Below are 15,465 nucleotides of genomic sequence, written 5' to 3'. Positions count from 1 at the left end.
ATAAGCCCTGGGGACAAGGGGGGTCCCCAGGATGTCACAATGGGCCCTGGGGACAAAGGCGGTCCCAGGGTGTCAGAATAAGCCATGGGGACAAGGGGGGTCCCCTGGATGTCACAATGGGCACTGGGGACAAAGGGGGGTCCCCACGGTGCCATGATGGGCCCTGGCGACAAGGGGTTCCCAGGATGTCACAATGGGCCCATGGGACAAAGGGGGTACCCATGGTGTCACAATGGGCCCTGGGGACAACTTGGGGTCCTGGGATGTCACAATGGGCCCCGGTGACAAAGGGGGTCCCCGTGGTGCCACAATGTGCCCCTGGGACAAAGGGGGTCCCCAGAATGTCATAATGGGCACTGGGGACAAGGGGGGTCCCCAGGATGTCACAAGTGGCCCTGGGGATAAAGAGGGTCCCCATGGTGCCACAATGTGCCCCTGGGACAAAGGGGTCCCCAGGATGTCACAATAAGCCCTGGGGACAAGGGGGGTCCCCAGGATGTCAGAATGGGCCCTGGGGACAATGCGGGGTCCTGGGATGTCACAATGGGCCACGGGGACAAAGGCGATCCCCAAGGTGTCACAATGGGCCCTGGGGACAAGGGGGTCCCCAGGATGTCACAATGGGCTCATGGGATAAAGGGGGTACCCACGGTGTCACTATAGGCCCTGGGGACAACGGGGGGTCCCCACGGTGCCACGATGGGTCGTGTGGACAAGGGGGTCCCCAGGATGTTCACAACGGGCCCTGGGGACAAAGAGGGTCCCCAGGATGTCACAATGGTCCCTGGGGACAACTTGGGGTCCTGGGATGTCACAATGGGCCCTGGGGACAAAGGCGGTCCCCAGGATGTCACAATAAGCCCTGAGGACAAAGGGGGGTCCCCAGGATGTCGCAATGGGCCTTGGGGACAATGGGGGGTCCTAGGAGTCACAATGGGCCCGAGTGACAAATGGGGTCTCCATGGTGTCACAATGGGCCCTGAAGACAAAGGGGGTCCCCTGAATGTCACAATGGGCCCTGAGGACAATGGGGGTTCCTGGAACGTCACAATGGGCCCTGGGGAGAAAGGGAGGTCCCCAGGATGTCACAATGGGCCCTGGAGACAATTGGGGGTTTTGGGATGTCACGATGGGCTCTGACGACAAGGGGAGGTGCCCATGGTGTCACAATGGGTCCTCAGTGACAAGGGGGGTCCCTATAGTGTCACAATGGGCTCTGCAGACAATGGAGGGTCCTGGGATGTCACAATGGGCACCAGTGACAAAGGGGGTCCTACATGGTGCCACAATGGGCCCTGGGGAGTAAGTGGGGTCCTGGGATGTCACAATGGGTCCTGGGGACAAAGGGTGATCCTTTGATGTCACAAGGGGCCCTGGAGGCAAGGGGGTCCCCAGGATGTTACAATGGGCCCTGGGCACAAAGGGGGGTCCCCATAGTGTCACAATGGGTCCCCAGTGACAAGGGGGTCCCCACGGTGCCACGATGGGCCCTGGGGACAAGAGGGGGTCCCCATAGTGTCACAATGGACCCTGGGGTCAAAGGGGGTTCCCAGGACATCACAATGGGCTCTGGGGACAATGGGGATCCTGGGACATGAGCCATGGGGACAAGGGGGGGTCCTGGGACCTCACAATGGGTCCTGGGGACAAAGCGGTTCCCCAGGACGTCACAATGGGCCCTGGGGACAAAGGGGGTCCCCACAGTGTCACAATGGGCCCTGGGGACAAAGGAGGTCCCCATAGTGTCACAATGGGCCCAGGGGACAAAAGGGGGACCCCAGGATGTCACCATGGGCCCAGGGAGAATGGGGGGTCCTGGGACGTTATAATGGGCCCTCGGGAAAAAGGGGGTCCACATGGTGCCACAATGGGCCCTGGGGACAACGGGGGTCCCAGGATGCCACAATGGACACTGGGGACAAGGGGGTCCCCAGGATGTCACAATGGGCCCTAGGGACACAGGTGGCTCCTGGGATGTCACAATGGGCCCTGGGGACACAGGTGGTCCCCAGGATGTCACAATGGGCCCTGGGGACAAAGTGGGGTCCTAAGATGTCACAATGGGCACTGGGGACAAAGGGGGTCCCCATGGTGCCACAATGGGCCTTGAGGTCAATGGGGTCTCCCCAGGATGTCACAATGGGCCTTGGGGACAAAGGGGTGTCCCCTGAATGTGCATAATGGGCCCTGGGGACAATGGGGTGTCCTGGGATGTCACAATGGGCCCTGGGGACAAAGGGGGTCTTCAGGATGTCACAATGGGCACTGGGGACAACGAGGGGTCCTGGGACGTCACAATGAGCCCTGGGGAGAAAGGGGGGTCCCCACCCTGTCAGAAGGGACCCTGGGGACAAGGTGGGGTCCTGGGATGTCACAATGGGCCCTGGGGACAAAGGGGGTGTCCATGGTGCCACAATGGGCCCTGGGGACTAGGGAGGGGGGGTCCCCTCGGTGCCACGATGGGCCCTGGGGACAAGGGGGTCCCCAGGATGTCACAATGGGCCCTGAGGACAAATTGGGGTTCTGGGATGTCACAATGGGCCCTGGGGACAAAGGGGGTCCCCATGGTGCCACAATAGGCCCTGGGGACAAAGAGGGGTCCCCAGAATGTCACAATGGGCCCTGGGAACAATAGGGGGTCCTGGGACGTCACAATGGGCCCTGGAGTAAAGGGGGGTCCCCAGGATGTCACAATAGGCCCTGGGGACAAAGAGGAGTCCCCTGAATGTCATAATGGGCCCTGGGGACAAGGAGGGTCTTCACGGTGTCACAATGGGCCCTGGGGACAATGGGGGGTCCTGGGATGTCACAATAGGCCCTGGGGACAAAGGGGGTCTTCAGGATGTCACAATGGGCCCGGGGGACAAAGGGGGTCCCCAGGATGTCACAATAGGCCCTGGGGAAAAAGAGGGCTCCCCAGGATATCACAATGGGCCCTGGGGACAAAGAGGGGTCCACTGGATGTGCACAATGGGCCCTGGGGACAAAGGGGGCTCCCCAGGATATCACAATGGGCTCTGGTGACATAGGGGTCCCCAAGATGTCACAACGGGTCCTGGGGACAAGGGGGGTCCCAAGGATGTCACAATGGGCACTGGAGACAAAGGGGGGGTCCCCACGGTGCCACAATGGGCCCTGGGGACAAGGGGGTCCCCAGGATGTAACAATGTGCCCTTGGGACAATGGGGGCTCCTGCGATGTCATAATGGGCCCTGGGGACAAAGGGAGGCCCCAGGATGTCACAATGGACCCTGGGGACAAAAGGGGTCCCCGGGATGTCACAATGGGCCCAGGGGACAACGAAGCATCCTGGGACGCCACAATGGGCCCGGGGAAAAAGGGGGGTCCCCAGGTTGTTCACAATGGGCCCTGGGGACAATGGGGGTCCTGGGATGTCACAATGAACCCTAGGGACAAAGGGGGTCCCGAGGATGTCACAATGGGCCCTGGGGATAAAGGGGACTCCCCAGGATGTCACAATAGGCCCTGGGGACAAAGGGGGTCCCCAGGATGTCACAATGGGCACTGGAGACAAAGGGGGGGTCTCCACGGTGCCACAATGGGCCCTGGGGACAAGAGGGTCCCCACGGTTTCACAATGGGCCCTGGGGACAAGGGGGATCCCCGCCCTGTCACAATGGGCCCTGGGGACAAGAGGGTCCCCACGGTTTCACAATGGGCCCTGGGGACAAGGGGGATCCCCGCCCTGTCACAATGGGCCCTGGGGCCAAAGGGATCCCCAGGATGTCACAATGGGCCCTGGGGACTGCGGGGGGTACTAGGATGTCACAATGGGTCTTGGGGACAAAGGGGGTACCCAGGATGTCACAATGGGCCCTGGGGACAGTGGGGGGTCCCTTGAAGGTCACAATGGGCCCATGGGACAAAGAGGGTGCCCACGGTGTCACAGTGGGCCCTGGCGACAAAGGGGGATCCCCAGGATGTCACAATGGGCCCCGGGGACAAAGTAAAATCCTGGAATGTCACAATGGTCCCCAGTGACAAAGGCGCTCCCCATGGTGCCACAATGGGCCCTGGGGACAAAGTGGGTCCCCAGGATTTCACAATGAGCACTGGGGACAAGGGGGGGTTCCCAGGGAGTCACAATGGGTCCTGGGGACAACGAGGCGTCCTGGGACGTCACAATGGGACTTGGGGACAAAGGGGGTCTTCCACAGTCTCACAATGGGCCCTAGAGACAAGGGGAGATCCCCAGGATGACACAATAGGCCCTGGGGACAAAGAGGAGTCCCCCTGAATGTCACAATGGGCCCTGGGGACAAGGGGGGTCCCCATGGTATCACAATAAGCCCTGGGGACAAAGTGGGGTCCTGGGATGTCACAACTGGCCCCAGTGACAACGGGTGTCCCCATGGTGCCACAATGGGCCCTGGGGAGAAAGAGGGTCCCCAGGATGTCACAATGGGCTTTGGGGACAAGGCGGGGTCCCCAGGATGTCACAATGGGGTCTTGGGACAAAGGGGGTCCCCAGGATGTCACAATGGTCCCTGGGGACAATGGGGGGTCCTGGGACATCACAATGGGCCCTGGGGACAAAGGCGGTCCCAGGGTGTCACAATAAGCCATGGGGACAAGGGGGGTCCCCAGGATGTCACAATGGGCACTGGGGACAAAGGGGGGTCCCCACGGTGCCATGATGGGCCCTGGCGACAAGGGGGTCCCCAGGATGTCACAATGGGCCCATGGGACAAAGGGGGTACCCATGGTGTCACAATGGGCCCTGGGGACAACTTGGGGTCCTGGGATGTCACAATGGGCCCCGGTGACAAAGGGGGTCCCCGTGGTGCCACAATGTGCCCCTGGGACAAAGGGGGTCCCCAGAATGTCATAATGGGCACTGGGGACAAGGGGGGTCCCCAGGATGTCACAAGTGGCCCTGGGGATAAAGGGGGTCCCCATGGTGCCACAATGTGCCCCTGGGACAAAGGGGTCCCCAGGATGTCACAATAAGCCCTGGGGACAAGGGGGGTCCCCAGGATGTCAGAATGGGCACTGGGGACAACGCGGGGTCCTGGGATGTCACAATGGGCCACGGGGACAAAGGCGATCCCCAAGGTGTCACAATGGGCCCTGGGGACAAGGGGGTCCCCAGGATGTCACAATGGGCTCATGGGATAAAGGGGGTACCCACGGTGTCACTATAGGCCCTGGGGACAACGGGGGGTCCCCACGGTGCCACGATGGGTCGTGTGGACAAGGGGGTCCCCAGGATGTTCACAACGGGCCCTGAGGACAAAGGGGGTCCCCACGGTGTCACAATGGTCCCTGGGGACAACTTGGGGTCCTGGGATGTCACAATGGGCCCTGGGGACAAAGGCGGTCCCCAGGATGTCACAATAAGCCCTGGGGACAAGGGGGGTCCCCAGGATGTCACAATGGGCACTGGGGACAAAGGAGGTACCCACGGTGTCACTATAGGCCCTGGGGACAACGGGGGGGCCCACGGTGCCACGATGGGCCCTGGGGACAGGGGGGTCCCCAGGATGTTCACAATGGGCCCTGGAGACAATGGGGTGTCCCCAGGATGTCAGAATGGGCCCTGGGGACAAAGAGGGTCCCCAGGATGTCACAATCGGCCCTGGGCACAAAGGGCGGTGCACATGGTGTCAAAATGGGCCCTGGGGACAAAGGGCGTCCCCAGGATGTCACAGTGGGCCCTGGGGACAAAGTGGTCCCCATGGTATCAGAATGGGCCCTGGGGACAAAGAGGGGTGCCCTGAATGTCACAATGGGCCCTGAGGACAAAGGGGGGTCCCCAGGATGTCGCAATGGGCCTTGGGGACAATGGGGGGTCCTAGGATGTCACAATGCGCCCGAGTGACAAATGGGGTCTCCATGGTGTCACAATGGGCCCTGAAGACAAAGGGGGTCCCCTGAATGTCACAATGGGCCCTGAGGACAATGGGGGTTCCTGGAACGTCACAATGGGCCCTGGGGAGAAAGGGAGGTCCCCAGGATGTCACAATGGGCCCTGGAGACAATTGGGGGTTTTGGGATGTCACGATGGGCTCTGACGACAAGGGGAGGTGCCCATGGTGTCACAATGGGTCCTCAGTGACAAGGGGGGTCCCTATAGTGTCACAATGGGCTCTGCAGACAATGGGGGGTCCTGGGATGTCACAATGGGCACCAGTGACAAAGGGGGTCCTCATGGTGCCACAATGGGCCCTGGGGAGTAAGTGGGGTCCTGGGATGTCACAATGGGTCCTGGGGACAAAGGGTGATCCTTTGATGTCACAAGGGGCCCTGGAGGCAAGGGGGTCCCCAGGATGTTACAATGGGCCCTGGGCACAAAGGGGGGTCCCCATAGTGTCACAATGGGTCCCCAGTGACAAGGGGGTCCCCACGGTGCCACGATGGGCCCTGGGGACAAGAGGGGGTCCCCATGGTGTCACAATGGACCCTGGGGTCAAAGGGGGTTCCCAGGACATCACAATGGGCTCTGGGGACAATGGGGATCCTGGGACATCACAATGAGCCCTGGGGACAAGGGGGGGTCCTGGGACGTCACAATTGGTCCTGGGGACAAAGCGGTTCCCCAGGATGTCACAATGGGCCCCGGGGACAAAGCAGGGTCCTGGGACGTCACAATGGGCCCTGGAGACAAAGGGATTCCCCAGGATGTCACAATGGGCCCTGGGGACAAAGGGGGTCCCCACAGTGTCACAATGGTCCCTGGGGACAAAGGAGATCCCCACAGCGTCACAATGGGCCCAGGGGACAATGGGGGGTCCTGGGACGTTATAATGGGCCCTCGGGAAAAAGGGGGTCCACATGGTGCCACAATGGGCCCTGGGGACAACGGGGGTCCCAGGATGCCACAATGGACACTGGGGACAAGGGGGTCCCCAGGATGTCACAATGGGCCCTGGGGACAAGGGGGTCCCCAGGATGTCACAATGGGCCCTGGGGACAACGGTGGCTCCTGGGATGTCACAATGGGCCCTGGGGACACAGGTGGTCCCCAGGATGTCACAATGGGCCCTGGGGACAAAGTGGGGTCCTAAGATGTCACAATGGGCACTGGGGACAAAGGGGGTCCCCATGGTGCCACAATGGGCCTTGGGGACAATGGGGTCTCCCCAGGATGTCACAATGGGCCTTGGGGACAAAGGGGTGTCCCCTGAATGTGCATAATGGGCCCTGGGGACAGAGGGTGGTCGCCGGGATGTCTCAGTGGGCCCTGGGTACAATGGGGTGTCCTGGGATGTCACAATGGGCCCCAGTGACAAATGGAGTCTCCACGGTGTCACAATGGGCCCTGGGGATAAAGGGGGGTCTCCAGGATGTCACAATGGGCCCAAGTGATGAGTCCCCACAGTGCCACTATGGGCCCTGGAGACAAGGGGGGTCCCCAGGATGTCACGATGGGGCCTGGGGACAACGAGGGGTCCTGGGACGTCACAATGAGCCCTGGGGAAAAAGGGTGGTCCCCATGATGTCACAATGGGCACTGGAGACAGTGGGGGGTCCTGGGATGTCACAATGGGCCCTGGGGACAAAGTAAGGTCCTCGGCTGTCACAATGAGCCCTGAGGACAAGGGGGGTCCCCAGAATTTCACAATGAGCACTGGGGACAAAGTGGGGTCCTGGGATGTCAAAATGGGCCCTGGGGACAAAGGGGGTCCCTTAATTGTCACAATGGGCCCTGGGGACAAGGGGGGTCCCTTAATTGTCACAATGGGCCCTGGGGACAAAGTGGGGTCCTGGAATGTCACAATGGGCCCAGAGGACAAAGGGGGTCCCCATGGTGCCACAGTGGGCCCTGGGGACAAAGGGGGTCCTGAGACGTCACAATGGGCCCTGGGGAAAAGGCGGGGTCCCCACGGTGTCACAATGGGCCCTGGGGACAATGGGGGGTCCTGGGATGTCACAATGGGCCCCAGTGACAAAGGGGGTCCCCATGGTGCGACAACGAGCTCTGGGGATAAAGGGGGTCTCCAGGATGTCACAATGGGCCCTGGGGACAAAGGAAGTCCCCAGAATGCCACAATGGGTCCTGGAAAGAAGTGGGGTCCCCACGGTGTCACAATGGGCCTTGGGGACAAAGGGGGGTCCCCAGGATGTCACAATGGGCCCCGGGGACAAAGGGGTCCCCAGGATGTCACAATGGGTACTGGGGACAAAGGCGGGGTCCCCATGGTGTCACAATGGACCCAAGTGACAGGACGAGTCCCCACGGTACCACTATGGGCCCTGGAGACCAGGGGGTTCCCCGGATTTCACAATGGGCCCTGGGGACAAGGGGGGTCCCCAGGATGTCACAATGGGCACTGGGGACAACGAGGGGTCCTGGGACGTCACAATGAGCCCTGGGGAGAAAGGGGGGTCCCCACCCTGTCAGAAGGGACCCTGGGGACAAGGTGGGGTCCTGGGATGTCACAATGGGCCCTGGGGACAAAGGGGGTGTCCATGGTGCCACAATGGGCCCTGGGGACTAGGGGGGGGGGGTCCCCTTGGTGCCACGATGGGCCCTGGGGACAAGGGGGTCCCCAGGATGTCACAATGGGCCCTGAGGACAAATTGGGGTTCTGGGATGTCACAATGGGCCCTGGGGACAAAGGGGGTCCCCAGAATGTCACAATGGGCCCTGGGGACATTTGGGGTCCCCAGCATGTCACAATGGGCCCTGGGGACAATGGGGGATCCTGAGACGTCACAATGGGCCCTGGGGACAAAGTGGGTCCCCATGGTGTCACAACACCCTGGGGACAATGCAGGGTCCCCAGGATGTCACAATGGCCCCTGGGGACATTAGGGGTCCCCACGGTTTCACGATCTTAACCCTTGACACCCCCCAACTACTGGGTCCTTAGGGTTACTCCCGGGTCCCTCCTGAACTGAATCCCCGCCCGAACTCCTGGGTCTGATAGAGGGCACGAACATTTTAAGGGTTAACAAAACATAATTGGGTGCCCACTAACGAGCCAACACTTTAGGGCTGAGCCACACGAGCCCTTAGTTCAGAGCTTTAGGTGAACTCATGGTAAGGAAACCAGAACCCAGCAGTGCCAGGATCAGGAGTTTTACGGCACCAGCTGTGAACTCGAGGGGACGAGAGAACCGAGATTTACAGCAAAAAGGGGGTGCCAGGCTGGGTTCAACCGACCTGGAGCTTGGGTCCCAGTCCATTCAACACAAGGAGCCAAACCTGAGGAAGCTGAAGGAGCCTTCATCCAAAGACCCCTCCTCCAGAGCACCAGGTGGCGCCGCACAGGCGAACAGGGGGCGTCCAGGCGGAGACTACGGCAGTGATGAGCGGGAAAGGTTATGGATGTGTGCGGGCGCTCCGGGGTCGTTGGGACACGAGCACCTCGCTGTATTTAAACGCAGCTCCTGCCGCTCGGAGCGGCGCACGAGGGGTGGAACCATCGCTCCCCTTGCGCCCGACGGCGAAACGAACGCAGCTGCTCTGGAACCCTGCGGGGTGTGGAGGTTCATGGCTCCGGAGGCTGTAAAGTTGTTTCTGCGCCTCCGTTCCCCTCATGCCCCCCCATTCCCTTCACACCGACCCTCAATCCACCCCCCACCCGACCCCCAGCTCCCCCCAAACCCCGACCCCCAGCTCCCCCCCACCGACCCCCAAATGCCCCCCCGACCCCCAATTCCTCCCCAGACTGACCCCCAATGCCCCCTCACACCGACCCCCAAGGCCGCCCCCGCACACCAACCCCCCAGTTCCCCCCTCAAACACCGACCCCCAATCCCCCCCCGGACCCTAATTCCCCCTCGCACTGACCCCCAACGCCCCCCACACCAACCCCTAATGCCCCTCACATCGACCCCCAAATCCTCCCCAGACTGACCCCTCAAATCCTCCCCAGACTGACCCCCAACTTCCCCCCCACACCGACCCCCAATTCCCCCTCACACCGACCCCCAATGTCCCCCCCCCCACACCAGACCCCAATTCCCCCCCACACCGACCTGCAGCTCCGGTCCCGCAATCGCCATTTCAGCTGGTTTCTCCTCAATCTTCAAGCACTTTATGGGCAGCTCGGTCCCGGCCTGCGGCTCCAGAACCAGCGCAGCAATCACCATTTCGGCTGGTTTGTCCTCAATTTCCAAGCCCTTTGGGGTCAGCTCGGTCCCCGCCTGCAGCTCCCGCGCCCGGTGCCACCTCATGTGTGCGTTCTTGCCCCGCATCGTGGCAAACGCCCTGGAAACGGGGCGGAAAACCCAGGTTTTAGTGCTTTTTGGCTTCACCCTCTCTGGGTGCGTTTTGGCGCGGGCCCGGCGCCGTTTCTCGGCTCCGCGCCGGGTGGCTTTAACACCTTTTAACCTCTTTATCCCCAAATAAGCAACAACTCACCTGCCGCACTCCGTGCATGGAAAGGACTCCCCGGCGCCCTCATTTTGGGCCATTTGCTGCTTCGTTTTGGCCCTTTCCTCGGGCGAGGGACGGGGCTTCTTCTTCGGGGGCTGGAAAGTGGCCTGGAAAGCAGAGATTCCCCTCATTCCCCCCTTTCACCAAAGGTCGAGAGCGCTGAGAATAAACCAGCTTGGAAACAAGACCCTATGGAACAGCCCATAGAGACAACTCAGCCAGGTGAGGCTAAAAGAGCCAAAACCGGCTCTTTTTGTGACACAAACCACCGCTTTTTGGCAGGGAACGCACAGCAATTCCCTTCGGCGGCGAAGCCAAAACCACAGAATATCCCCCAAACCATTCAAACCCCACCAGGATCGTTAATACCTGGAATCACTGCAATCAACCTGCAGCCAATCGAGCCCATTTCGGGCCCAAAAAGCCGCTTTTTTGGCCTCAAGGCGGTTTTCCCGTGGCGCAAATTCCGCGTAAACGCGTTTTCTACCTTCTCCTCGGCCTTTTCCTTGTTTCTCTTGGCTTTTTTGCCCGTCCCTTTTGCTCGGTAGGACTTGAGTTTGGTCGTTTTCTTCCAGATGTAGTAATATTCAACACACTGGGCCACAGTCTTAGTCTGGACCTAAGCGAGGGGATAGGGGCGGTTTAGGATGGAAACGCCGCGGTAAATCACATTTACGCCTCGTTTTGTCTCATTCCGGTGCCTTTTTTGCAGCGTTAAGCAGCAAAATGACATTTGGAGAACGGGAGTTCGATGCGTGACTCAAAAACGCGGCTTTTTGGGTTAAAAACCGATGATTTTGGGGGATTTACCTTCTTGTGGATGCGATAAAAGTCCTTCTTGTGGGTGGCAAAAGCACGGTGGAAAAGCTGCTGCTCCAATGGCGTCCACGTGTCCGAGCCTGCGGGGCAATGAGCGGGTTCGTTATGGGGAACGCAATTAGCAAATGGGGCGGGGGGGTCGTTATCGGCAGCCCAAGATGTTTAAATCAGCGTGGAAAGGGTATCGTGGTGTCTGTTTGTGTCCTGGGGGGGGAATGGGCCCCGTTCCTCGTTTACCTGCGTAATGATAATTGGCCAGAGGGTCCGATTCGGACTTGGGGGGCCCCCCCGAAAGCAGCATCTCCAGCGCCTTCTGCAAGAGGAAAAGGCTCGGGGTTCGCCTTCCATTCGGAGCAGGACGCCCCAAGTTGTGATTTTGGGGGTTTTGGGTGATATCGGGGGGGTTTTGGGGAGATATCGGGGGGTTTGGGGAGGTATCGGGGGGCTTGGGGAGATATCGGGGGGTTTTGGGGCGATATCAGGAGGTTTGGGGGTGATATCAGGGGGCTTTGGGGAGATATTGGGGGGTTTGGGGTGATATCGGGGGGTTTGGTGTGAAATCAGGGGGTTCTGAGGTGATATCAAGGGGTTTTGGGGAGATATCAGGGGGTTTGGGGTGATATCGAGGGGTTCTGGGGTGATATCAGGGGATTTGAGGAGATATCAGGGGGTTTTGGGCTGATATTGGGGGGTTTGGGGTGATATCGAGGTGTTTTGGGGAGATATCGGGGTGTTTTGGGGAGATATCGGGGGGTTTTGGGGTGATATCGGGGGTTTTGGGGTAACATTGAGGGGCATTGGGGAGATATCAGGGGGTTATGAAGAGATATCGAGGGGTTTTGGGGAGATATCAGGGGGTTTTGTGGTGATATTGAGGGGTTTTGGGGTGATATCAGGGGATTTGGGGAGATATCAGGGGGTTTTGGGGTGATATCAAGGTGTTTTGGGGAGATATCGGGGGGTTTTGGGGAGATATCAGGGGGGTTTGGGGAGATATCGGGGGTTTTGGGGAGATATCGGGGGCATGGGGGTGATATTGGGGCTTTTGGGGGTGATATCGGGTGGCTTGGGGGTGATATCGGGGGGTTCTGGGGTGATAACAAGGGGTTTTGGGGTGATATCGGGGGCTTTGGGGTGATATCAGGGGGTTTGGGGAGATATCGGGAGGTTTTGGGGTGATATCGGGGGGTTTGGGGTGATATCGGGAGATTTTGAGGTGATATCGGGGGGTTTTGGGGAGATATCATAGGGTTTTGGGGTGATATCAAGGGGTTCTGGGGTGATATCAAGGGGATTTGGGCAGATACCAGGGTGTTTTGGGGAGATATTGGGGTGTTTTGGGGAGATATCAGCGGGATTTGGGGTGATATCGGGGGGTTTTGGGGAGATATCGGGGTTTTGGGGAGATATCGGGGGTTTTTGGGGTGATATCAATGGGATTTGGGGAGATATCAGGGGGTTTTGGGGTGATATCTGGGGGTTCTGGGGAGATATCAGGGGGTTTTGGGGTGATATCGGGGGGTTTGGGGTGATATCGGGGGCATGGGGGTGATACTGGGGCTTTTGGGGATGATATTGGTGGGTTTGGGGGTGATATTAGGGGGTTCTGGGCTGGTATCAAGGGGTTTTGGGGAGATATCAGGAGGTTTTGGGGTGATATCAGGGGGGTTTGGGGAGATATCAGGGGATTTTGGGGTGATATCAGGGGGTTTTGGGGTGACATCGGGGGGTTTGGGGAGATACCGGGGGGTTTTGGGGTGATATCAGGGGGTTCTGGAGAGTTATCAAGGGGTTTTGGGGAGATATCAAGGGGGTTTGGGGTGATATCGGGGGAGTTTTGGGTGATATCGGGAGATTTTGAGGTGATATCGGGGGGTTTGGGGAGATATCGGGGGCATGGGGGTGATATTGGGGCTTTTGGGGTGATATCGGGGGGTTCTGGGGTGATATCAGGGGGTTTTGGGGAGATATCAGGGGGTTTTAGGGTGATATCGGGGGGCTTGGGGGAGATATTGGGGGGTTTGGGGTGATATCGGGGGTTTTGGAGTGATATCGAGGGCATGGGGGTGATACTGTGGCTTTTGGGGGTGATATCAGGGGGCTTTGGGGTGATATCGGGGGGTTTTGGGGTGGTATCATGGGGATTTGGGGTCATATTGGGGGGGTTTTGGGGTGATATCAGGGGTTTTGGGGAGATATCGGGGGGTTTGGGGTGATATCGGGAGGGTTTGGGGTGATATAGGGGGGTTTTGGGGAGATATCGGGGGGTTTTGGGGTAATATCAGGGGGTTCTGGGGAGATATCAAGGGGTTTTGGGGAGATATCAAGGGGGTTTGGGGTGATATCGGGAGATTTTGAGGTGATATCGGGGGGTTTTGGGGAGATATCGGGGCTTTTGGGGAGATATCGGGGCTTTTGGGGAGATATCGGGGGTTTGGGGGAGATATCGGGGGGTTTTGGAGTGATATCGGGGGCATGGGGGTGATATCAGGGGGTTTTGGGGAGATATCAGGGGGTTTGGGGAGATATCAGGGGGTTTTGGGGAGATACCGGGGTGGTTTGGGATGATATCAGCGGGTTCTGGGGAGATATCAAGGGGTTCTGGGGAGGTATCAAGGGGGTTTGGGGTGATATCAGGGGGTTTTGGGGTGATATCGGGGGGTTTGGGGAGATACCAGAGGGGTTTGGGGTGATATCAGCGGGTTCTGGGGAGATATCAAGGGGGTTTGGGGTGATATCAGGGGGGTTTGGGGTGATATCAGGGGGGTTTTGAGGTGATATTGGGGGGTTTTGGGGAGATATCGGGGATTTTGGGGTGATATCGGGGGGTTCTGGGGTGATATCAAGGGGTTTTGGGGAGATATCAGGGGGGTTTGGGGTGATATCGGGGGGGTTGGGGTGATATCGGGGGCTTTTGGGGTGATATCAAGGGGTTTTGGGAGATATCGGGGGTTTTGGGGAGATACCAGGGGCTTTTGGGGGTGATATCGGGGTGTTTTGGGGAGATATCGGGGTTTTGGGGTGATATCGGGGGGTTTTGGGGAGATATCAGGGGTTTTGGGGTGATATCGAGAGGTTTTGGGGTGATATCGGGGTTTTGGGGTGATATCGGGGGGTTTGGGGAGATATCGGGGATTTGGGGAAATACCAGGGTGTTTTGGGGAAATATCAGCGGTTTTGGGGTGATATCGGGGCTTTTGGAGTGATATCGGGGGCATGGGGGTGATATTGGGGCTTTTGGGGGTGATATCAGGGGGTTTTGGGGTGATATCGGGGGGTTTGGGGTGATATCGGGGGGGTTGGGGTGATATTGGGGGTTTTGGGGTCACTCACCATCAGGTCGCCGCGCGCTGCGTGCAGGCAGTGCAGGGCCAGCTCCAGGTTAAGGACGGCGCCGGGGACAGCGCTGGAGCTCCCAGGGACGGCACTGGAGCTCCCAGGGATGGCGCTGGAGTTTCCAGGGATGGCACTGGAGCTCCCGGGGACAGCACTGGAGCTCCCGGGGATGGCGCTGGAGCTCCCAGGGACAGCACTGGAGCTCCCAGGGATGGCGCTGGAGCTCCCAGGGATGGCGCTGGAGCTCCTGGGGATGGAGCTGGAGCTCCCAGGGACGGCACTGGAGCTCCCAGGGATGGCACTGGAGCTCCCAGGGATGGCACTGGAGCTCCCAGGGATGGCACTGGAGCTCCCGGGGACAGCACTGGAGCTCCCGGGGATGGTGCTGGAGCTCCCGGGGATGGTGCTGGAGTTCCCGGGGACGGCGCTGGAGCTCCCGGGGACGGCGCTGGAGCTCCCGGGGACGGTGCTGGAGCTCGCCATGGACAGCAGGGTCAACACTGCAACCGACACGGGGTGGGGGAAACGGGCTGATGGGACATGGGGATGTTGGGGTTCGGGGGGGAAATGGGGTGATATGAGGTGGGGATGTTGGGGTTTGGGGGGGAAAGGGGGATGTGACATGGGGGTGTTGGGGGAAAGGGGGATGTGACATGGGGGTGTTGGGGTTTGGGGAAAGGGGGATGTGACATGGGGGTGTTGGGGGAAAGGGGGATGTGACATGGGGGTGTTGGGGTTTGGGGAAAGGGGGATGTGACATGGGGGTGTTGGGGTTTGGGGAAAGGGGGATGTGACATGGGGGTGTTGGGGTTTGGGGGTGGAAATATGGGATCCAACAAGGAAAAGCTGGGGTTTTTCAAGGAAAAGTGTGATACGACAATGGGTACGATTCAAGGAAAAGTTGGAGTTGGTCAAGAAAAGATGCGATATGATAAAGGAAATGTTGGGGTTTGTCAAGAAAAG

At 59.6% G+C, this 15,465-nt stretch overlaps 1 protein-coding gene across 1 annotated transcript; it reads right to left on the bottom strand.

Moving 5' to 3' along the window:
- Nucleotides 1-9,887: 9,887 nt before the first annotated feature.
- On the bottom strand, nucleotides 9,888-14,599 carry LOC139829647 (zinc finger protein 541-like). Its single transcript, XM_071818122.1, has 6 exons — nucleotides 14,500-14,599; nucleotides 11,404-11,479; nucleotides 11,158-11,246; nucleotides 10,835-10,966; nucleotides 10,333-10,454; nucleotides 9,888-10,179 (listed from the first exon to the last, which is right to left on the bottom strand). The coding sequence occupies exons 1-6, from the start codon at nucleotides 14,500-14,502 to the stop codon at nucleotides 9,888-9,890; spliced, it is 714 nt and encodes a 237-aa protein (XP_071674223.1). The 5' UTR covers nucleotides 14,503-14,599.
- Nucleotides 14,600-15,465: the final 866 nt, after the last annotated feature.

This window comes from Patagioenas fasciata, chromosome 22, assembly GCF_037038585.1.
Source record: "Patagioenas fasciata isolate bPatFas1 chromosome 22, bPatFas1.hap1, whole genome shotgun sequence".
In the NCBI taxonomy this organism is placed as follows: domain Eukaryota; kingdom Metazoa; phylum Chordata; class Aves; order Columbiformes; family Columbidae; genus Patagioenas; species Patagioenas fasciata.
The sequence above is the reverse complement of the archived record's forward strand: the minus strand, read 5'-3'. Positions and strand labels throughout refer to the sequence as shown.